General features: G+C 40.5%; 1 protein-coding gene across 2 annotated transcripts in view; it reads left to right on the top strand.

Moving 5' to 3' along the window:
• LOC127648729 (beta-1,4-galactosyltransferase 2-like) overlaps window positions 1-21,194 on the top strand; it is a 198,933-nt gene extending 177,739 nt beyond the window's left edge. For both annotated transcript variants that reach the window (XM_052133457.1, XM_052133458.1), the window contains 2 exons: window positions 8,479-8,583; window positions 19,949-21,194. In XM_052133457.1, coding sequence (XP_051989417.1) covers window positions 8,479-8,583; window positions 19,949-20,099 — 256 coding nt within the window. In that variant the 3' untranslated portion in view covers window positions 20,100-21,194. The remainder of the gene's footprint in view (window positions 1-8,478; window positions 8,584-19,948) is intronic.
• Window positions 21,195-24,115: the final 2,921 nt, after the last annotated feature.

Genomic DNA, 24,115 nt, shown 5'->3' with positions numbered 1-24,115 from the left:
CAGTCTGTCCTATGCCCAATTTTCATAACTCCAGATGTTGACATACAGATGTATTTGTTGTCAAGCAGTAGTTGTGTAGTAGTGCCAAGGAGACTTCACAATAATCATATCTTTTTTTATAATAATTCTTCCATCTGAAATAAAGTGCAATATCTAAATAGTAAATTATCCCAAAAGCCTGCTTAATGGAAAGAGCATCCACCCACTATCTTGCTTTGCTTGACTTGCAAAGAGCTAGAAGCTGGACCGAAGGTCATCTCTGCCTGCATGCATTCATTGCATTAAGTCATTGTGGATAGAAATAGCCCAGAGGAGTGTGTGTGTGTGTGTGTGTGTGTGTGTGTGTGTGTGTGTGTGTGTGTGTGTGTGTGCGCAAGAGGATGGTGCACTCAAATGACTGTGTCCTAGCTTCATCCACAGCAAATTTTCCATCAGACTGACTTGAAACAAAATGCAAAGTTAAAGAAGCCTTTGGAAAGTTGTCCTCTCCCCTCTGGCCATGTGGACAGAGACACAGCCTGTCGTGCTTTCATTTTCAGAATCCGTGGAGTTGGAGAGGAAGAATACCCTGGAGGGGCATTTCCCTTATAAAACAGAAAGAGGAGACTGTGGAAGGCAGTTGACAGGTGTTCCACTGTGGAATTTAAGTTGAAATTTAATAGATATGAACAACTCTTGGGAAGACTTGAATAAAACATTATGAGCAGGCACACAACCAAATTATCCTAGTCTGGGTGTGTGCAAGTCCATGGGCATTCAGGGATACATGGCTTAAATCAAGGGTCTGCAGGTTTGGTGGTATTTCACAGCTGACTTAATTTCCAAAGCAGACAGAATGTGCATAAAATGCTGAACATTTGGTGGATGTACAATTATGGATATCAGTGTCTTTTGGAAAGTTTGAAATGTATTGGCCCATTTGAACATTCCATCAGTGCAAGTCTATGGGATTTTTTATTTTCTTCTTTGTGAAAACCATTAAGTCTTTTAATTTAGAAACTACTACAGATCTTTATGATGGTCTGTGCTGAGTTTGGTGGATATAGCTTGACAGCTCTAAGAGAAGGTAGTGTTCGAAATTTTGAAAAAATCCCTAAACAATGTTTGTAGAACTGTTGTTGGCTTCACCAAGCCAACGAATGTATACATTTGAATGGAAGAAATAAGTATGTTAAAAAGTAATCTTGACCAACAGTTTAGGGGATTTCAGCCTTTCGCTATTTAAAAATATAGGAGATGAACTGGCACTAAAATAGACTTAAAATAGCTACCCGTAGGCGATACCAAAATGGCCACCAAGTGAACTGACTTGCCTTAAATAGACTTTGAGATGAGTCAAGCTGTGCTTCCTATCTTAGGCCTGACTTCTCAGTTCTGAGAGAATGTGGATATGTTCGGAATTGCATACTACCATATACCTTGTACTATTTTTGCAGTATGCCGTACTTATACTGTTGTTATTATTATGCACATTTTCTTTATGCATGGAATACCCAGATGAACTACTACATTTGCCAAGATGTGCATTGTGCAGTTTGCGATAAATAAATAATTGGACATAAAACAAATTAACAATTTGTTGAAACTGTGGTATTATGTAAGAAGAAATAAATCATGGAGTCTCTAGAAATAGTTGAATTTCACCTCCGGTTTGCATCAAAGTTCTGTTGGTGATTTATTTTTTCCTTTTTTTTTGTGCAAAATTACATTCTGACTGCCCATTATCCTACTTATTACAAGACTACTTGCCAAATACAAAAATAAATGGATATCAGATATTTATTTTAGTTTACTTCTTGAGATCGTGGAGTGACACGAGAAGTAGGAAAGATGGATCGCAATACCCGGATGACTGGTCTGATATCACTTTTTCTTTACTATCAGATGGATCGGTATTGAGTGTTCCAGAGAGCCATGTAATAATGGCTTTTATTTTCTTTTATTTCTTTTGAGAACTGAAAGCCACTCACTAATTTTAACATATATGATAAATGTGAAGTCAATGTAGATGCTACAGAAAAGCTTTTATTACATGTAAATGGACATGGCACTCTGGTGCCTTCTTTGATATGAGTTTTCAAGTTTTCAACGAAGTTTTTCAAATCACTGCACTTTTCTTGACAAGTACCAATGTCACAGACTAAAGCATCAATTCCTAATGGCTCAACAGATGTCTTTGAGGGCCTGTCTTTGTGATACCTGAATATGTGAGCCTTGAAAGCAGTGAACTTTTTAAATGTTTTGGAGCAATCAGGAATACCACATTTGAAAACAGTATTAGGAATATGACTATGGATTTTCATGTGCTGGCAAAATGCTGACAACGATTCAAAAGCACAATCACAGAACTGACACCATGGCATTTTTGTTTTGTAACATTAATACCACTATAAAACACTTACGTTAGCACTGGACCGTCATCAGATTACAAAACCTGAAACGAAAAAAATACATATTAATTAAAAGCAGGTCATGCAAATGACATGGTAAATGTTGCCTATGTCAAATATCGAAGTTAATTTACTTTGTAAAGAGGTGGAACAGAATGGTTTTTTTTTTTCACGGTAGCAAACCACGTTCACAAAATCAAACCATTCGTGTTAAACAATATTATATAGAGATGCGAACGCAAAAAAAATAAAAATAATAGATTGGCTTACCTTATCACAATCTTGTCAAGCTGTAAAATCCACTTTTGGTCACCGCGCAAGTTAGAATTAGTTGTCAGATTCTTCCTCCCGTCTTCATGTGACGTTAAAATTTTCTGCTGCATCACGGCGACTATGTTTGAAAGATGCTCACAAAAGCTTACACGAACCGAAGCTCACACGAACCAAAGCTTCAAGATTGCTCACAAATTCACAGACACTGTATTGATACAAGGAATTAAATCAGTTGAGTCCCGCTGAAAAATCAAGTAAGCCTGTACTGTCTGTTCGCGTCACGTTTGATCTGAGCGCGAAAAAAAATCAATCCCACAATGCAGTGCCTTTACAGTATGATACTGTATTACAAATTTATCAGGATGAAAACAGAATTGTGATGTATATTTACAGCTGTTCTGTAAAAAATACAGCATAATACTGTATTATGAAAATACAGTACAATACTGTAAGAAATTACCTGTAAATTTACAGTAAAGGGTTACAGTGTACAACATAATCAGGTCATGTGTATACTACAGTTTGAAAATTCTTGCAAATTAAATACTATTCTGCCATTTTGAAAATGCAGGATATACAGTTTAAATACATTTTATGCTGCACAGTATGCAATATTCTAATCTGTCATCCCAAACACAGCCTGTGAGTTAAGAAATAGAGGGAGGGGGAGATGGAAATTGTATTTGATGAGTTGTAAAGATGAAAAGAGCCAGTCAAGGTCAGTCATTTTGCCATATTTTATGGCCACTCCTCCATCCCTCCCTTTCTCTCTGCCTATTGCTCTCTCTTTCTACACCTTTTCTCTCTCTCTCTCTCTCTCTCTCTCTCTCTCTCTCTCTCTCTCTCTCTCTCTCTCTCTCTCTCTCTCTCTATCTATCTATCTCTCTCTCTCTTTGTATCTCTTTCTCTCTCTCTCTGACCTGATCTTTTTCCCTACTCCTTTCCCATTTCTGTTCAACAAGCAAGACGTGAAGTAATAGCAATGATTCCAATTTCCCTCCACTCCAAGGGTCTAATGCAATAAACTGAACTGCAGGGAGGGAGGAAGAAATGCGATCTAGTAAAATGATCAGTTAATCCAATCAAGGACAACGTTTACTGGGCCAAAACAGATCACCAGTCAAGGCTATTAATTATTATTTTACCATTCAGGGCAATCATTCTCTTCATCATAAACTGATTTGTTGGCTAATAGAGACACTGTTAGTTAGTTTGTCATTACCATATGCCACTATTTTTATGGTATTAAAGTAATTCCCTTTGTTTTTGTTGTTGAATAATAGGTGTTTTTTTGCTCTTTTTCTGAAGGCGTTGTGATGCTTTTTTTAATTTATAGCAGTCTTTTGTCCGTTCCCAGCCAAGAAACAAGCACATTTTTTTCTGTACAGAGGCACAAAAGTCCTTTCAAACACAAATCTTTTAGATATTCAGTATGGCTTTTCAAGGTCATTACATGGCACAGCATTTTGCATTTTCCCAATCAGACGACTCTTGCCAGCCTCAGAGTTATCACAGCAGTCTGAGCCAAGCGCAAAGGACTTAGAGTTCAAGGAACATGCTGTGAACAAATCGCCAAATAAAATCTAAAAAAGCTGAGTGAATCAACGCCATAATATGTGTGTATAATGTGCATAATAATGAACACAAATCAGGCCACAAGTCATTTTACCCTCCTTTTACTCAAGACTCACGGCTGTTTAGCCAAATTACTGCAGGTTTCCAGAACGTCAACCAGTCAAATTGACACAGAATGTTTAGGCTGTTTCAGATTCTTGGGCCTGGGCCAGAAGAGCTAAAAATTGTTTGATTCGTATCAGTCTCTAGCCATCCTGATGCAGTTAAACAAGATCTGCCATTAAGAATTTCACAAGTGTGCAAGGTTAATACCATAGCTCTCCCACACTCTCACTGACAGTAAGTTCTTTAAAAGTTTTTCATATTTGCAGGCACTTGACTCTTGCCAATTAAATGATTAAGTAAGCTGATTATTATTGTAATTGTTTCAGTTTTTATATTCGGGTTTAATAAAGTATATATAATCTCCATCATTATTGAATCCTCCTTTAGATTTTTTAGTTTAATTTTATTGTGCCGTGCAGACCTACTATTGTAGTATTGCAGTTTACTTGCATTGTCCACTGAGGATGTAGATTGTGCAAGTGGGTAAGCAAGAGACAGACACAGCAAGGCATTTATTTGAAATATTAATACACATAAAATTTCCAAAAGGGGGAATTAAAGTATAAATTTGTCAAAGTATCCAAAATAATAGGGGAATCTGGCATCCTTGAGGTGAGATTGGGGCTTTGTGTAGGTCAGGAAGTGCCCAAGCGATGGTCAAGGACTTGCCCGTGGTCCGGCGTTCACATGCACTCATTGATTCCGGGGCGCAAGGGGCGGTAGCTTGTGTGGTGACCTGTCGTCCCTGGGGCCACGGCGAGTGTGAGGAGAAGTGCGGCTCGACATCCTAGCCCACCATCCGGTGTCCTAGATCTAACTTGTCTGCTACCCTTACCGCTCTGCTCCTGGACCTGCGAGGACGCCAGTGTGTGGACACATGGCGATAAAAGCCGGCTCTAGGAGAGGCACGCTCTACATTTTAATGGCAGTGGTGATGAGTCTATATTCATATCAGGTGTGCCACATCATCTGCTGCTCAAACAAGGCTAATTAAATTGCACCTTTCCTCTCTCCTGCCCACTCCTTTAGTGAGCCTGGCTGATTTACGGCCCTCAGAGTCGTGGTGACGATGACGTGAGGGAAGGCCTGGTCATCCAGCCACAATTATAATATAAAAATAAAGTGCCTTCAATTGAAATTGTATCAGCCTTATCACGAGTATCATATATATATATACTGCATATATATATATATATATATATATATATATATATATATATATATATGCAGTATATTGAATATACAGTATGTAGTAAAATACATAGGGCTGTGTCGATACAATAAAATATCGATATATTGTGATACTTTTTCTCATGATATTGTTTTGATACTATAGGTACATATTTATATACAACTATTTGTGAATTCATATCATAAAAACACAAAACATTTGCACATTGTTACTATTAATTACAAAATTAATTTAATGAGCTCACCAAGAGACAAAAATGTTAGTTTTTGAGCTATATGCTCTACATCAGACATCAGTATATAACTAAATTATACCCATATTAATTTGAATTGAAATTGGATCTGATTTGTAATCGAGTCAAATTATGATATCGTTACAATATATCGAATAGTGAAGTGCATTAAAATACATATCGTATCGTTAGGTGCCAGGCGATACCCAGTACTAACAATACAAACATTAATGTGTGGTGGATAAAACACATGAATATTTAATGAAAAACAATATTTAAATATGTAAAGAAGAGTGTTGTTTATCTTTCTTAAAGCAAGTATCTTATCGGTTATAAATGTTTAAATGAATAAAATAATATAAAAGTGAAAATGTCCAGGTAACCTCAAACCATGGGATCCATCCACGCAGTGAGCAGGGCCGTAACACAACAATTGTTACTTGCAATTGTATGTTTCAACCACAAATGTCGCTAGAGAGCACACAGTTCCAAAGTACAGCTTTAAGATTGTTCTTTGAAGGTGAAGTGTGTACATTTTTGTTCTATTAATGGCACCAAATGGAATAGCAATCAGTTTGAGCCACCTGATTGGGCATACTGTAACAACATTGGCTCAGCCAATGGTGTGAAATGGGGCGAGACTAACTAGTTACTCTCCATTCACTGCCATTCAAACATCCTCAATGTGAGAACTCAGAAATACAAGTTTGTGCGACTAAATTTCTTATGACGCTGTCAAACCTGCATGATGATAGGACACGTTACCAATAGGAGATTGAAATGTCACACACTGACCTCTTGGCTCAGTTTAAAGGATTCATATTTCAAAGCTGTATGTTTTTATTATTGCTGGAAAGTGAGTAGAAGGTATATTTAAAAATGTGTATTATAATATTTTTTTGTTATTTGTAAAGTGTTATTTACTAAAACCAGAAGCTCTCCCATTTAACATTAAATCCTGGTCCATTGCGATTTCCAAAAAACCTTTGAATGCTCGAAGCCTAGTGTGACCACCCCTTTAATGGTACAGCAAGTGCAAGTTTTGCTTTAAAGAATTAAAATATATGTATGTATATATATATATATATATATATATATATATATATATATATATATATATGAACTAATAATAAATCATATACACCAATCAGCCACAACATTAAAACCACCTGTCTAATATTGTGTAGGTCCCCCTCGTGCTGCCAAAAAAATCTACAATCAACATCTCAGAATTGCATTCTGAAATGCTATTCTTCTCACCACAATTGTACAGAGCGCTTATCTGAGTTTCCATAGATTTGTCTGTTCAAACCAGTCTGTCCATTCTCTGTTGACCTCTCTCATCAAAAAGGCATTTTCGTCCACAGAACTGCCGCTCACTGGATGTAAATTCTAGAGACTGTTGTGAGTGAAAATCCACGGAGATCAGCAGTTACAGAAATACTCAAACCAGGCCATCTGGCACCAATAAATTAATTGATTATGAGTGACCAATTTTTTTGCAAGAAAAACATGGTCACTGTCATGCCTCAAGTTGTTTTCTCAGTCACAATTACTAATCTAGTTCCATATACTGTCTTTTCTCTCATCATAATCTCAGGCCCTCAGAAATCTCCTTTCTCTTTCTGGGTCAAGAATACCCAGAGATTACCTCCAATCCCTCTAGCTGCATTATTTATGACAAAAGCCCCTGCTCTTGTATTATTAGGGTGAGGTATATAAAAATTAAATGAATCATAAGAGCCCACACAAACACACAGCTGCATGCATGCATGCCCTTATTCTTCACAGAAGGATTTCCATCTAATCAAATGCTTTAAGAAAGGCATCGTCCTTCAGAAACACAGCGCGAGGATCAGAGCTCGAACGACACAATGTTCACGTGGCAAACATAAAATCTGTATGAATGCCAGGACATCGAGCCAAGCAGGAGATTAGAATGGTTGGATTGTTCAAGCAATCCTGAGTCGCTCTAAGCTGTAGTTATTCAAACAAATGGGATTGCACTCCAAGTAGGGGTGTGTGGGGCTGCCTGGCCTGGCTGCTCTCTTCAACGAAAGCTACTGACAGAATTCATAGCTGCTGAGATTTTGTTGTCATTTTCGTTTTTTTTTTTTTGTTTTTTTTGCTGAGTTTACATTTTCTGGCATTTGAGTGGGTTCAGATGTCTTTGCTGCATCTGCTTAATCTTCATTTTTTGCTATTTAGTGAAAGTCAACTAATAGTGACTTCAAATTTGGCTACTATTTATTATTTCATTTATTATTGTTTACTTGTCTGAGTACTTTAGTAAATTAAATTACTTAAGTAATTAGTGTCAGTTTTTGCTGTGGTATCAAAATTTGTATTGTGAATCATGATATTTCACTGGTTTTGTTAAAGAATACTAATATTTTGGTATTGTAACAGCATTACAGTATACATAATGTTACACAAAGGATTCTGACATGCCTTGGTGCCTTCCTAGCTCCATATACTGCCTTCGAAGGCAGCGTTTTTAGCTTTTAATACAACCCAAATTATTTTTAGAACGGACACAAAGGAGCAAAACAGGAAGTGTTTGTTATTTGAATTGAGCAATGCCCTCCCTCCCCAAACAGGTGGGTATGACTGTGTCATTAGGCCAACGTGTGTCTACATGAGCCCAATCAATCAGTCGCAATGAAACCCCATACATGCTGACCATAATGTTTTTTTTATTGTTCTCTCAGAATCACACTAAATGGGATGAAAGTGTCTCGGCCTGACGTGAGAATCGGCCGCTACAGGATGATCAAGCATGAAAGAGACAAGCACAATGAACCAAACCCCCAGAGGTAAGACCCTGTTTTTCTGCCACCTCCTTCCAGTGGAGTGTGAAAGCATTGGCCCCTCCTTTACGGTCTCTGTTTAAGTTTTGAGCTATGCTGGGAAGCATCAAATCACACCACTTATCCGAACTTTTAACTCATTGATCAAAAACACAGCAGAGCACTTTGCAGAGCAGATACAGTATATATTTGTCAGTAACATCGAATAAATATTATTTTACAGATGTTTGGCAGATTGCATTCTTGTATTTAGCTTCACTGGTGCAAAGAGTAGAGTGAGTGGTCCACAACACAACATATGCTGTGTTGTGGATGCTGGTGTGCTGATGTCCCCCAACAGGCTTCTTTACTCGCTTAACCAGCATAAAAGGGGGGAATAATCATCAAATATTGTCACAAAGTCTACCATTGTGAGTTTGTTCTATTGTAGACATTGTGAGTTTGTTCTATTGTATACTTTGTTCCGCTTGTCTCTCTGAAATATCTAAGATTGTAAGAAAGTTTTGTCCTTTTCAAGATGCATTTAGTTTTCTAAATATGATTGTGTGTGTTTATGCCAAGAGGGGGAAGTTCTTCATGGATGAATAGCTCAAACGTCTTTTTGTGTGTTAAATAGCTCAATCAACGAGTCGATAAGCCCATCCATGCACGCTGGGCCGCAAGCCAGATTGTTCCCAGGTAGAAAAAGCTTCACACAGGAGCAATTAATTGCAAAACGATTCCTATAGAAGCAGGTTGGTCCACTCTTGCTTGGTGGTTGTCAATCTTGGGAGAGCTTGACACAAAATGGCAAGACAGAAGCCAAGGAATGCTATTAAAAGTTAGGATTGGTCTTTTCTCTGGTATAGCATTTCATTCAACTCTCAGTGCAAAGATAAGAGCCAGTGATTTATTCTCTTTTGCTCTGTTTCATTCTCATTCTCTTTCTCTTGATCTCTCTTTCTCATTCAGTCAATTACTGTCTCACTGTTTATCTCTATCTCTCTCTCTCTCTCTCTCTCTTTTTCTCTGCTTTATGAGTGGCTCATACAATTGAAGTAATGAGTGCAGGCCACTCTACGAGCCGCACACGCATGCTAAACAGAATGCGGGGTAGAAATGAATGAGATTTCTGTGCTGAAGTTAATTCATTGAAACATGTCACAATAAAGTTGGCTTGTTGTCACTGACAGGTCGTTTTTTTGTGTTCTGTCTCAAACTGGGTAAAATGATCCAATGTCAATTGGTGAGATCCACCTTTGGTTCAAGCATCAGACTGGAAAGTTTGCACTATATTGTGTGCTGGAACATTTTTTTTTTTTTTATACTTTTCGATTAACCCAGGGTTGCTTTTTCCAAAACCTTGCAGTAATAGGCAGCACTGGGATGGAGGTAGCGCTCTGCACTAGCCTTAAAATTAAACCTGAACCCGATCCGTACCCGAGACCACGTGGCCCGACCTGGCCCAAATTATACCGTCAGATTTTAAGCCCTAACCCGACCCAAACCTGAAATGTTGCAATAGGCTATATTTTATGTAAGCATATAGGCAACATTCATAACAGTATTGAAACAGTAAACATACAAAATTTTAACAAGGCACAGAAGCCCCTTAGTACACTAGAGCAGAAGGGGAAAAAAAATTGTAAAGTGCAAAGTTCTTTTTAGCTTGATGTAACGAACCCCGCTCCTCTAGTTCACTCCGCTTCCTCGAGCTCACACGCTCGCTCCCAATCACCCCCCTCTGGCTCTCACGCTCGCTCCCAATCACCAGAGTATTAGTTTCACCTGCACTGTTCGTTTTCCCCTATTTATACGCTGCCCTTTCATCTCACTCGTGTTGGTTATTGTTTAGTTTACCCCTTCGATTTGCCAGCTCTAGTGATCCCCTAGCTCCCCTGTCTATTCAACTCGATTGTCTTACTTGTTATACTGATTCTGATTTCCCCGGCTTCGACCTTACGCTTTCCTCAACCACTCTTTTGTAGATTTGCCCCGTTGCCATATCCTGATTCCCCGGCTTCGACCTTACGCTCCTCTCGACCACTCTCTTCTGGATTTGCCCTATTTGTACTTTTGCTTTGCCTGCAATAAATGCAGTTTGACTATACATTGTGACTGTCTCTTCTTGTGCGGGTTACAGAATAACCAACCTTACAGAAGACAGTCACAATGGAATCCATTGAGGATCTCCGCAGCTCGCTAGAGCGGATTTGCACGGCGCTTTCTGCCCAAGGATCTACGGTTGGGAAACACGACCAAGCGCTCACGGCCCAGGGACAGCAAATACAGGAAATACTGCATACGGTACGTACCATTTCCGATCAGTTTCAACCTGTTCCACCTGTGTCTGTCCCTGTACCCGTTGATGTTCCCACCGCATTTCCCAGCGCCGCGAGCTTTCAACCCCCCGAGCGGTTTGACGGTTCGTCGGAAGCTTGTCAGGGTTTTTTAATGCAATGTACTGTTTATATGACGTATCACCCCCTTTTAAGCACTGACAGTGAGAGAGTACATTTTTTAATCTCACTGCTCTCGGGAAGGCACGGCAATGGGCCACTGCATTGTGGACTGCCGAGAGCCCCCTTTTGACGTCATATGATCAGTTTTGTCACCAGATTGCCGTGGTTTTTAATCACCCGGCAGCTGGTAGGGATGTGGGCAGCCGCCTCGTGTTTCTGAAACAGGCATCACGCACAGCCGCAGCCTACGCACTTGATTTCCGCACCCTTGCCGCGGGTAGCGGGTGGAGCGACCCCGCTTTTTGACCGCCTATCGCCTGGGTTTGAGTGACCAGCTCCAAATGGAATTGGCATGTCGAGGAGAGTCGCTGTCGCTGGAGAACTACATCCAGCTCTCCATAACAGTGGATAACTTGCATCGTGACCGTACTTTTCGCACCCCCTCGGTCGTCCAAGAGCTTTCAACGGGCCTTAACTCGTCTAAACTCATCACTCCCGAATGCTCTCCCAAATCCGAACCCATGCAACTTGGTCGCGCTCCGTTAACACAGGCAGAATGAACTAGACGGTTGACGCAGAACCTCTGCCTGTACTGTGGCGCTTCGGACCACCGTGTTACCTCGTGCCCGACCTGTCCCCGACGTTCCCTCTCCAAAAGTCAGGTGAGAACGTCAGTCATTCTCAGCATAACCCAGAAACTATGTGACTTTATACATCTTAGATCTAGTGAGATTAGGGTAACCAGAGGGACAGTGAGGGAAGACTGCATTATCCCCCGGAGAAAAACAGCTTTTGGTCAGTCTGTTTTCTCCGTAAGAGCAGCGCAGCAATGGAACACAGTGCCTGAAAACATCAGAGAGTCCTTGTCATTCTTTTCATTCAAAAAGAATGCAAACAAATGGCTGGTTGAGAGCCAATCTTGTAGTCACTAATGCTTTCTGTGTACACTTAAACATTGTGTATTTATTTATTTTAATATGAATTGTATTTTTTAACCATAATGTGTTGTATGTAATTGTATTTTTGTGATTTTATACCTGTGGTTATTTTTAAGGTTGCCTTTTTTACATCTGGCTGGGGGACTACCGATGAAAATTAGCACTTCTGAGCTAACTCGGGTACATTTACATTGTTTCAATGTTGATTAATGTACACTGTCCCCTTTCAAAAAAATAAAACAAACAAACAAACAAACAAACAAACAAGTCTGCCTCCCTGTAGTGTTGAGTTTTAACGATGTGTCCTTTTCGACCCCAGCCCTAGTTGATTTCGGGGCAGCAGGGAATTTTTTAGCCGATGGCTTGGTCCAAAAACTGTCCATCCCACTCAGTCCGGTCGTGCCACCTCTCCGAGTTAATTCTCTGGATGGGGCACCCCTCGGATCGGGTCTTATTTCCTTTCGGATCATGCCATTGTCCCTCCAAGTGGGCTTATTTCATACAGAGCTCATCCAGTTTTTTATTGTGCAGTCACCTAGAGACCCAGTGGTCTTGGGCCACCCCTGGTTAGCGCTTCATGACCCCCACATTTCCTGGAGCACGGGGGAGCTGTTGCGCTGGACCGACCACTGTTTGACCCATTGTATTTCCCTTCTGGTGTTCTCCACCTCCGTAGAGAGCCCCGAAATGAAGTCTCCGGTCTCCATCCCTCCTGAGTACGCCTCCTACGCTGATGTGTTCGAGAGGACCCAGGTTAGTCTTCCCCCACACCGTAGTGTGGACTGCGCCATCGATCTCCTTCCGGGGTCCCCACTCCCTAAGAGCCGAGTATACCCCTTAACGCTACCCGAAACCAAGGCTATGGAGGACTACGTCGATGAGGCGCTCAGTCTGGGCATCATTCGGCCGTCCACCTCCCCGGTGGCGTCCGGCTTCTTTTTCGTGGGCAAGAAGGACGGCGGGCTTCGCCCCTGCATCGATTACCGAGCCTTAAATAAGGCTACGGTGAAGTTCGCCTACCCCCTGCCTCTCATCCTGCCGTCCCTCGAACAGGTCAGTAAGGCGAAGATCTTCACTAAGCTGGACCTCAGGAGCGCGTACAACTTTGTACGCATCCTCAAGGGGGACGAGTGGAAGACAGCGTTCATCACCACCAGGGGGCACTATGAGTACTTGGTGATGCCGTACGGCCTCGCCAACTCCCCCCGGTGTTCCAGTTGTTCATGAACGACGTCCTCCGGGACATGCTAGACCTCTTCCTCGTCGTCTACATAGACAACCTTTTAATTTACTCCTCCACACTCTCTGAACACACCGTTCACGTCTCGAGAGTGTTACAGAGACTGCGAGAACACGACCTGTTCGTGAAGGCAGAGAAGTGTGCCTTTCACCGCCCCTCCGTCTCCTTCTTGGGCTTCGTCTTGTCTGCTGGAACTATGGAGATGGAGACCGACAAGGTTGCCGCAGTCCTGTCCTGGCCCGAGCCCAGTACGCTCAAAGAACTCCAATGATTCCTGGGTTTCGCCAACTACTACCGCCGTTTTATTAGAAACTTCGGCAAGATCGCCGCACCTCTCACGTCCCTGACACGAGGCAACCCGAAATTCCTCACTTGGAACACACCCGCCCAGCAGGCCTTCCAGGCCCTAAAGGAGGCCTTTACAACCTCCCCAGTTCTCCAACAACCCGATCCCACTCTGCCGTTCGTGGTAGAGGTGGATGCCTCAGAGGTAGAGGTGGGAGCTGTACTCTCCCAACCACACGGGACTCCCGCCAAACTATACCCTTGTGCTTTCTATTCCCATAAACTGTCCTCCCCCGAACAGAACTACGACGTCAGGAATAGAGAGCTGCTGGCCATCAAGCTAGCCCTGGAGGAGTGGCATCACTGGTTGGAGGGCTCTAGGTTCCCTTTCGTCGTTTTCACCGACCATAAGAACCTGGAGTACCTTCACTCAGCCAAGAGGTTGAACCCTCGACAGGCCAGGTGGGCGATGTTCTTTACCCGCTTTAACTTTTCTGTTACTTTTCGCCCAGGCTCCCAGAACATCAAGGCTGACGACCTCTCTCGTCTCCTCAACCATGGCTCGGAACCCCCGGGGTCGGAGACAATCCTCCCCACATCGTGTGTCGTCGCACCCGTTAGGTGGGAACTGACGGAGGCCATCCTGCAGGCTCAAGGCGAGGAGCCCGCGCCTCCTCAAACGCCCCCCAACAGGATGTATGTACCCACCATTATTCGCCCTCAGCTGATGCAATGGGTTCACACTTCCCTCTGTTCTGGCCACCCGGGGATTACCCGTACTACCAAACTCCTCGCTAGGAGATTTTGGTGGCCCTCGCTCAAGGACGACATCCACGAATATGTCCTCTCGTGTCCAGTCTGTGCCCAGTCCAAAACACCTCGTCACCTTCCCACAGGACTCCTCCAACCGTTACCTATCCCTGACCGACCGTGGTCCCACATCGCCATGGACTTTATTACCGACTTGCCCCCCTCCGACGGCCGGACCGCTTCTCCAAAATGTGCCGCCTGATTCCCCTACCCGGGTTACCCAACGCGACACAACTGGCCGACCACATGATCACCCACATCTTCAGAAACTTCTGTATTCCCGAGGAGATCACTTCGGATCGGGGTACCCAGTTCACGTCTCGCTTCTGGCGAGCCTTCAGTGACAGACTGGGTATCCAACTCAACTTCTCCTCGGGATACCACCCCCAGACCAATGGCCAGACCGAGCGTCTCAACCAGGAGATTGGCAGGTACCTGCGAGCCTACTGCGCCCAGAACCAAGGCAGCTGGCACACCTATCTCCCCTGGGCCGAATACGCCCAGAACAGCCTGGTCAGCTCTTCTACTCGTCTCACCCTTTTCCAATGCGTCCTGGGCTACCAACCACCCCTTTTCCCGTGGGAAGCTGATCCCAGTGACGTTCCGGCGGTGGATGCCTGAGCCCGAAGATGTGCCCAGGTCTGGAGAGCCACCCATGACCAGATACAACGCTCCACCCAGACCCAGAAGTCCAAGGCAGACCGCCGACGCCATCCTGCGCCCCTGTTCCATCCGGGCCAAAGGGTTTGGCTCTCGACCCGAGACATCCGTCTCCGTCTCCCGTGTAAGAAGCTAAGCCCCAAGTATGTCGGCCCTTTTAAAATTATTAAAAGAATAAACCCTGTCACTTACAAATTACTTTTGCCACCCCGCTACACAATTTGTCCTGTGTTTCATGTTTCCCTTTTAAAGCCGGTGCACTATAGTCCCATGTTTCCGCCCACGGCAGCCCAGACACCCCCTCCACCACTCGATGTCAGAGGTCAACCCGCCTATACGGTCCGGGCCCTGCTAGACTCCCGACGTCGGGGTGGCGAGCTGCAGTACCTGGTCGACTGGGAGGGCTACGGACCTGAGGAACAGTCGTGGGTACGGTCGAGAGATGTCCTGGATCAAGCTCTCAAGCTAGACTACCATCGCCAGCATCCCGATCGTCCCGCACCGCTTCCCAGAGGTCGCGCTCCTCGCAACCGAGCACGGCCGTCCGTAGCAGAGGGGGGAGTACTGTAACGAACCCCGCTCCTCTAGTTCGCTCCGCTTCCTTTATACGCTGCCCTTTCGTCTCACTCGTGTTGGTTATTGTTTAGTTTACCCCTTCGCTTTGCCAGCTCTAGTGATCCCCTAGCTCCCCTGTCTATTCAACTCGATTGTCTTACTTGTTATACTGATTCTGATTTCCCCGGCTTCGACCTTACGCTTTCCTCGACCACTCTTTTGTAGATTTACCCCGTTGCCATATCCTGATTCCCCGGCTTCGACCTTACGCTCCCCTCGACCACTCTCTTCTGGATTTGCCCTATTTGTACTTTTGCTTTGCCTGCAGTAAACGCAGTTTGACTATACATTGTGACTGTCTCTTCTTGTGCGGGTTACACTTGACATGGTGTTTAAGATATGGTGCGCGATGTTTGAACACACCAGTTTTAGTTATTTTTAATTATTTAATAATTATTTTAATAATTATAGTTTAATAATTATTATTTTCCAGAACTTTCCAGACCATTTTTTTTTAAGTTTAATAAAATTGTCATCATCAAAATGCTGTCTAATCGATAAATTCTTTAAACTTTTAACAAGTAAAAAACATGACTTTTCAACATGTCATTGCAATTTTTTTGCCAACATTTTTCTCAACAGCTGTCTTACTTGTGATATTTTGATAAATTATTATTATTATTATTATTATTATCAGTTTGCAACAATTTAAGTCACGTCTGAAATGTCATCTCTTTACACTGGCCTTTGAGTCTGACAAGTGAAATGTAGGACACAGTTTTGAAGTGTTTGTATTTTAGATTACTGGTGTTTGTGTATGTGGTCATTTTGAAATGTTATGTTTTTAATTTTATTACTGGGAAGCACTTTGGTCAACTCTGTTGTTTTAAATGCGATATAAATAAAGCTGAGCTGAGATTAAAGTGCAAATTATGTGATTTAATTATATAAATATGTTGTTTACATGTGCTGCGTGGTTCACAATGGATAAGTGTTCTGCTCTGTCATCTGATACAACGTGTCGCGAATGATTCTCAATGTTTGTAGAGTTTCTAGTGGATGAGCAGTCGGATTTATACAGTACGCAGCCTTTAGCAGTTTAATAAGTCACACTAGGACATGCCACAATTTTTATTTGATTACTTTTCCATTTCAGTGTACAAGGAGTAACAGAGCAGAGTACTGCAGAAAAACTTGTATATTACATGTTTTTTATTTTAGTATCAACTTGGTACCAAAGTATTGGTACTTTTGACAACACTTGATGGAGGTACAGTGCATCCGGAAAGTATTCACAGCACTTCAATTTTTCCACATTTTGTTGTTACAGCCTTATTCCAAAATGGATTAAATTCATTATTTTCCTCAAAATTCTACAATCAATACTCCATTATGACAACGTGGAAGAAGTTTGTTTGAAATCTTTGCAAATGTATTAAAAAATAAAAAATGAAAAAATCACATGTACATAAATATTCAAAGCCTTTGCATGACACTCAAAATTGAGCTCAGGTGGCTCCTGTTTCCACTGATCATCCTTGAGATGTTTCTACAACTTGATTGGAGTCCACCTGTGGTAAATTGAATTCATTTACAACTGATAATGAATATTTTTTATGTTTACATGTCCAGTTTTAAATTATTGTTTTATTTATTCTTTTTTAGACACAAAAATGGCCAAATAATCATTAGACTACAACAATATGCATATATTTTAAGTTAGCCTGTAACACATCTCATTTAAGCATTTGTTAAATAATTTATGCAAACCGCACATGAAAATAAAGTTAGCACAGTTGTTTCCTTTTGAGTGCACAGTAATGTAATCACTTTGTTGAATGGTATTCTTTATAGACCTAACAAATGGCATTTATCGGTAGACCCGAAATCATAAAACAATAACTGATTCTAAAAGTGTGAATATCAGTCAAAAAATAAATAAATAACAGTCCAATTATCTGTGTATCTCTGAAGCATAATACTTTTTAAAATAGTAGAGTCTATGTCACACCGCAAGTCAACTTTCTAAATGTATTTCATGTCAACCCATAGAATATTGGTGCAGTAAGGACTGTTCAGGCAAATGTTCTATTACAGAAGCGCAGAACAGATTAATGCTTCATTTCTAGCACATCCAAGGTAACAGTTACTGGAAATTGCTCATCAAATACTAAAATTATCAAATACTAAAATTATCAAATTATCTATATTCCCTGTCAGTCTCCAGACTAATTTATACCTACTGTGTGAATAGGCTTCTTTACAGTAGTTCATCTACTGTAACAAAATATGACGAAATGCAGTAATGTTTTTGTTCTGCCAATGTGTTCGTTTGGTGATATTTCTCCTGTGCAATTCGTTACCTAGGATAACTTGGCTGGTCAAAGAGGGTTGATAATTGGTTAAAACTAATTGTGGATGTGGTTTGGACATGACTTTTGTTTTTAGAATTACATAGTATAAATGGCAGATTCTGTAAGTTACAGTACATCACTATGACATGCTCTAAGTATAAACAACCAACCAGAATTAATATAAAACTAAATTCTATAGCAACACTACTTTTAAAGCTAAATCTGAAAATTACACACTTAAGCTTTAAAGAAATTCATCAAACATCTTGTCTCAGCCCACTTATTTCAACTGAACAATTTATATATATATATATATATATATATATATATATATATATATATATATATATATACTATACTTTGAGTAGATATTTTACTTTCTGTGCCATTTAGGTTGTGGTTACTTCAAGCTGCTGGCTTTTAGTTTTTTTTTTCCCATCCCAAATTTAGGTTATTTGTTCTGAAGATATACTGCTTAGAGATAGGGAGGTGGAAAGTAAGTGCGTTCTCCCAGGGTAAGTGTTAATTTCAAAGATGAGTTATTACAGCTGATTAATGTTTGCCCTCTCCACAGCTTTGTTACTGCTTCAGCCATCTTTGTTTGGTCACGTTGCAGAAGAGCATCAGCCTCTATAATGAGACATTAGGCTTGCCAGAGAAAACCAGCCTTCTATTCATCAACCTTCTGCAGATTAGTTAGCGCTGCCTCACACCGATCTGCAATAATATTTAGTCTAGTTCAGTGTGAGTCTTCTCACATACTCTAATTTTATTCAACTGGTGTATATAAATCATTATCTGCAGTCTCTCTAATAGCCTTTGTGGTTTCTACTCTGATATGGAAGTTGATAACAACACATAAATCAAGCTATCCTTTTAGTGACAAGTTTAACTTGTGTTCCTACTTTTGTGGCATTTTACAGAGAAAGTGTGCTTTTTATTAGTTTAGTTCTTCTTCAGTTAAGGCCAAAATGTTGAAATGTATATCATTGCAAAGTGTAATATAAAACACTGCTGGGGAAGCAGAGCTTTTGAATATTTCCCTACTGTACTTTCCAGCTTTTGAGAAAGAGTCTGTTTTGTTCTTTCTCCCTCTCTCTCACCCTCCCTTTCCCCCATCAAGCATCATGCTAACTCTCATATCTTTTTTCCTTAACTTATATGTAGAGCCCAGAGCATAAAGCCTCTTCCATTTTAAATCCATATTATAGCATATACTGTATGATAATTAAGTTCAGTTAGGAAATTATATGGTGCAGGCCGATAGGTCGACCAGGCACTTCTCTCACTTCACACCCAATCAGAAGTTTTTTTTCCCTCTTGTCAAAGTACATAAAACTGGTTCTCACCTCACGATACCGGCTACACCAGCACTGTTTCATGTAGCATTCTCCCTCCACCTCCCCAGCATCACCTGCCTATATCTGCTGTACGTGGGCATTATCTTGAGCATGCGTAAAGCAGATCTAGTCCACCAAGACCAAATCTATTCCACTCTTATAGCCATCAATATAATGTGTTGTCCTAACTGAAGTATGTTATAAAACTCTCTTGTTATATCATGAGTGTTTTAATGTCAAATTAATGCCATATAATTAATTTCCTATGTGCTAGACAAGAAATTTTGTGAATAATGTATTTCTCTTTGTGTCTGAGCACCTTTATAAATGATATTTCTCCACCTGCTGGTTGACAGTGGTACAACCATGTGTAAGTATTCCATATTATGACATTTACATTTTTTTATTTGGCCAATGATTTTATCCAAAGTGAGGTACAGTCCATTCAAAGTGTGCATTTCATCAGTATGTGTATGTTCCCTGGGAAGCAAACCTATGTCCTTAGCGTTGCTAATGCTATGCTCCAACATTTGAGCTACAGGGAGTCTGTGAAAGACCAATTACAAAATATTTTTTGCATTATGTTAATTTTATTTTTATTAAAGCTAGGTCAACAAACCAAAGACACCATAAACACATTACTGTCTTGCATTTCTGGAGCCCAGTTTATAAACATCTAATTGTTCTTTATTACATCTGTATTACAGAACAATTACACAGCTAAAGCATGTTTTTCTTCCTCTTTCAGGTTCAGTAAGATTCAGAATACCAAGAACACAATGAGGAAAGATGGAATTAGCTCGCTGATGTACAAAGTGGTTTCTGTGAAGAAGTACCCACTCTATACCAACATTTCCGTAGAGATTGGCAAGCCTCCTCCCAGACCCATTAAGGGATAGAGAACTACTGTACCAAGGGATACCATATCCTCCCTACAGTTCAGCACACATACACAAACTCTGGGTCACCTTCCTACTGTATGATTACAGCAGTGATGTGTTGAACAGGTTAGTTCTCAGGAATACATTGGGCCTTGGAAGCTCGGTGTGGATCCATTGATGTAAATTCAGATCCAGATGGAGATGTGCACATAGTATCTGGATTAAAAGGAACATCATGATTATACTCCAGTGGATCTTCTGTTCAGACCTAGAGGATCAAAACAAGCTCTAAAGCAAGACTTGTTCAAATCTGATTTTGGTGAGTGACATTTGAAAATTTCTCAGCAGAGAACAGGTCACTTGATGTAAATCAGAACATACTGTACATTTCTAAAGTGAATGTGTCTTTGTGTACTGCAGAGTTAAAATCTCTTCTTTCATTTCTGAAATGATGGATCTGAGATTGATAAATTGGCGCTTAAAGGCTCCTTGGATAATCTTGGGACTTTGATCTAAGATAGATTTTGTCGAGGAAGAGAAAACATGCATTTCTAAGTATAAATACTTCAATGCTGACAATTGTGTGATATGATTAGACTGGATCTGAATAAAGTCCAACAAGCACATGACTGTGTCAGTCAACTTAGTATGAATGGATTGCTGTGGTTGGTCATCTTCACTGGATCATCTGGCTGTTCTAGATGTCTGGAAATATGGCAAGAACTTTCCCTGGGAAATAGAGAAGATAAAGGTACTGATTATCAAACATCTGTATCTATCACCACCTGCTCAACAAAAGACTACAAGCTACCATTTCTTTATTGTTTACTTGCGTTTGCCTCAAAGACACATATTTAGTTCTGTCATATCTCAAGGCTTTTTAAAAATATGAAGGATGCGGTTGTTGGTCAAATAATGCCCATGTTGTTCAGTGTAATGGTCTCATGCTCTTTGGTTTTTGATGATAAACTACAGAGTTGATAATTAAATGATGCTCGTATTAATGAGTGATTGGTCTCCAATATCCAAAAATATTCACCTTTTTCTAAACAATCTGAAATGTGTTGATGCTTTCCTTTAGATGTGGTTACACTAGGCTTTGAGCATGCAAAAAATACTTCAAACCATGCAACAAGATATTTTGATGTACTTTAGGGCTTCTGATTTTTATAAATAATGAATCACAAATAATAATAAATTCAATATACTAAATATACACTCACTTAGCACTTTATTTGGAACACTATAGTCCTAAAGAAGATGCCCGATGTGGTCTTCTGCTGTTGTAGCCCATCCGCCTCAAGGTTTGATATGTGCATTCTGAGATGCTACTATGCTCAATACAATTATACAGAGTGGTTTTCAGAGTTGCCGTAGCCTTTCTGTCAGCTTGAACCAGTCTAGCCATTCTCTGTTGACCTCTCTCATCAACAAGGCATTTCCATCTACAGAACTGCCACTCACTGGATGTTTTTTGTTTTTGCACCATTCTGAGTAAGCTCTAGACTAGAGACCTTTATTCGTGAAAATCCCAGGAGATCAGCCATAACAGAAATACTCAAACCAGCCCATCTGGCACTGACATGCATGGTTGAAATCACTGAGCTAAATTTTTTGGTGTTTGATGTGATCATTAACATGATCCTGACACGTATCTGCATGAATTTATGCTTTGAACTGTTGCCACATGATTGGATTATTAGATCATCTCATGAAAAAATAGAGTTGAACTAAGAAGTTTAAATACACATTAGACAAATACATTTAAACTCGGTTTTTCACAATTCCTGACATTTAATCATAGAATTATAATCGATATAATTATTTATTTCAGCTTTTATTTATTTCATCACATTCCCAGTGGGTCAGAACTTTATAAACACTTTGTTAGTATTTGGTAGCATTGCCTTTATATTGTTTAACTTGGGTCAAATTTTTTGGTAGCCTTGCACAAGCTTATCTCAAGTTGCTGGAATTTTTTCCCATTCCTCCAGACAGAACTGGTGTAGCTTATTCAGGTTTGTTAGCCTCATTGCTCACACATGCTTTTTGAATTCTGCCAATCTAATTGAGGTCAGGGCTTAGTGATGGCCACTCCAATACCTTGACTTTGTTGTCCTTAAGCCATTTTGTCACAAATTTGGAGGTATGCTTGGGGTCATTGTCCATTTGGAAGACCCATTTGCGACCGAGCTTTAACTTCCTGCCTGATTTTGTGAGATGTTGTTTCAATATATCCACTTAATTCCCTTCATCATGATGCCATCTATTTTGTGACGTGCACCAGTCCCTCCTTCAGCAAACCACCCCCACAATATGATGCTGCCACCCACACACTTCACAGTTGGGATGGTGTTCTTTGGCTTGCAAACCTCACCATAAACATAACAATGGTCATTATGTCCAAACAGTTTAATTTTTGTTTCTTTAGACCAGAGGACATTTCTCCAAAAAGTCTTATGTACCCATGTGCACTTGCAAACTGTAGTCTGTTTTTTTATAGTGATTTTGGAGCAGTGGCTTCTTCCTTGCTAAGCAGCATTTCAGGTTATGTCGATATAGGACTCGTTTTATTGTGGATATAGATACATGTCTACCTGTTTCCTCCAGCATCTTCACAAGGTCCTTTGCTGTTGTTCTGGGATTGATTTGCACTTTTCGCACCAAACTACGTTCATCTCTAGGAGACAGAATGCGCCTCCTTCCGAAGTGGTATGATGGCTGCGTGGTGTTTATACTTGCGTACTATTGTTTTTTACAGATGAATGTGGTACCTTCAGGCATTTGGAAATTTCTCCCAAAGATGAACCAGACTTGTGGTAGACCACGATTATTTTTCTGAGGTTTTGGTTGGTTTCTTATTATTTTCCCATGATGTTAAGCAAAGAGGCACTGAGACTGAAGGTAGGCCTTATAATACATCCACAGGTACACCTCCACCTTGTCTAAAGGCTTGACATCATTTTATGGAATTTTCCTAGATGCTGTAGTGTATGTAAACGTCTGACCCACTGGAATTGTGATATTGTCACTTAAATGTGAAACAATCTGCCTGTAAACATTTGTTGGAAACATTTGTACTCATGCACAAAGTAGATGTCCTAAATTACTTACCAAAACTATATTTTGCTAATATTAAATCTGTGGAGTGGTTAAAAAATGACATTTAATCACTTCAACCTAAGTGTAGGTAAAATTCCGACTTAAACCGTAGGGATACTGGTGTTCCTTATAAAGTGCTCAGTGAGTGTATGTATGTATGTATGTATGTATGTATGTACGTGTATGTATATATATATATATGCACACACATTTATAGAAATACATAAATTCAAAAATATTTTATCTTCCCACAAATGTTCCTACTATTCCACTAGCTAATATATATTATCTATCTACTTCACTTAAACCATGCAGCTTTTAAGTACAAAGTGAAAGACGAAACATCTTTGCTTGTCTTGAGGTTCAAATGTCCCATGTTGGAATGCATTTGAAAGAAAGTGAATGGTGCATAAGGTCTACTGTGACCACACCTTTAGTGATACTTTGCAATTCTTCTAAAATTGTTTTTATTTTAGCGTTACCATTACCTTACAGTTCCTCTTCCTTCTTTAATTTTACTGCCTGAAAACACCAAGTTAATGCCTTCAGATGTTTTATGAAGGGTAAACATGTGAGGGGAGTTCAAGCAATTCTTTCTCACGTATCAGTTTTCCTGCTCTGAGTGTAGACAGCTCTTTTGGGTTACTAATGATTATTTCGGCTCAGCACAGAAGTCATTAAATGAGAGCCCAGCTGCTCTTTCTGTCCTTTAAAAAAAGACTTTTTTTTTTAAAGTACAAATTTTCCTCAACATTTTTCTTTCTGCTTTTTAGCCTCACCAATCCATTTTATTTCAGTGTGTGCATTTGTATGCTTGTTGCATTTTCTTAACTGCTGGCCCAAACTGAAAACACTTGTGTGGCTTGCATTGCCTTTATTCAAGACATCTACTTCATCACGTCTCATTGGTACAGCTACCTGTCAGTTATAAG

The sequence above is a fragment of the Xyrauchen texanus genome, chromosome 9, assembly GCF_025860055.1.
Source record: "Xyrauchen texanus isolate HMW12.3.18 chromosome 9, RBS_HiC_50CHRs, whole genome shotgun sequence".
NCBI lineage: Eukaryota > Metazoa > Chordata > Actinopteri > Cypriniformes > Catostomidae > Xyrauchen > Xyrauchen texanus.
The sequence above is the reverse complement of the archived record's forward strand: the minus strand, read 5'-3'. Positions and strand labels throughout refer to the sequence as shown.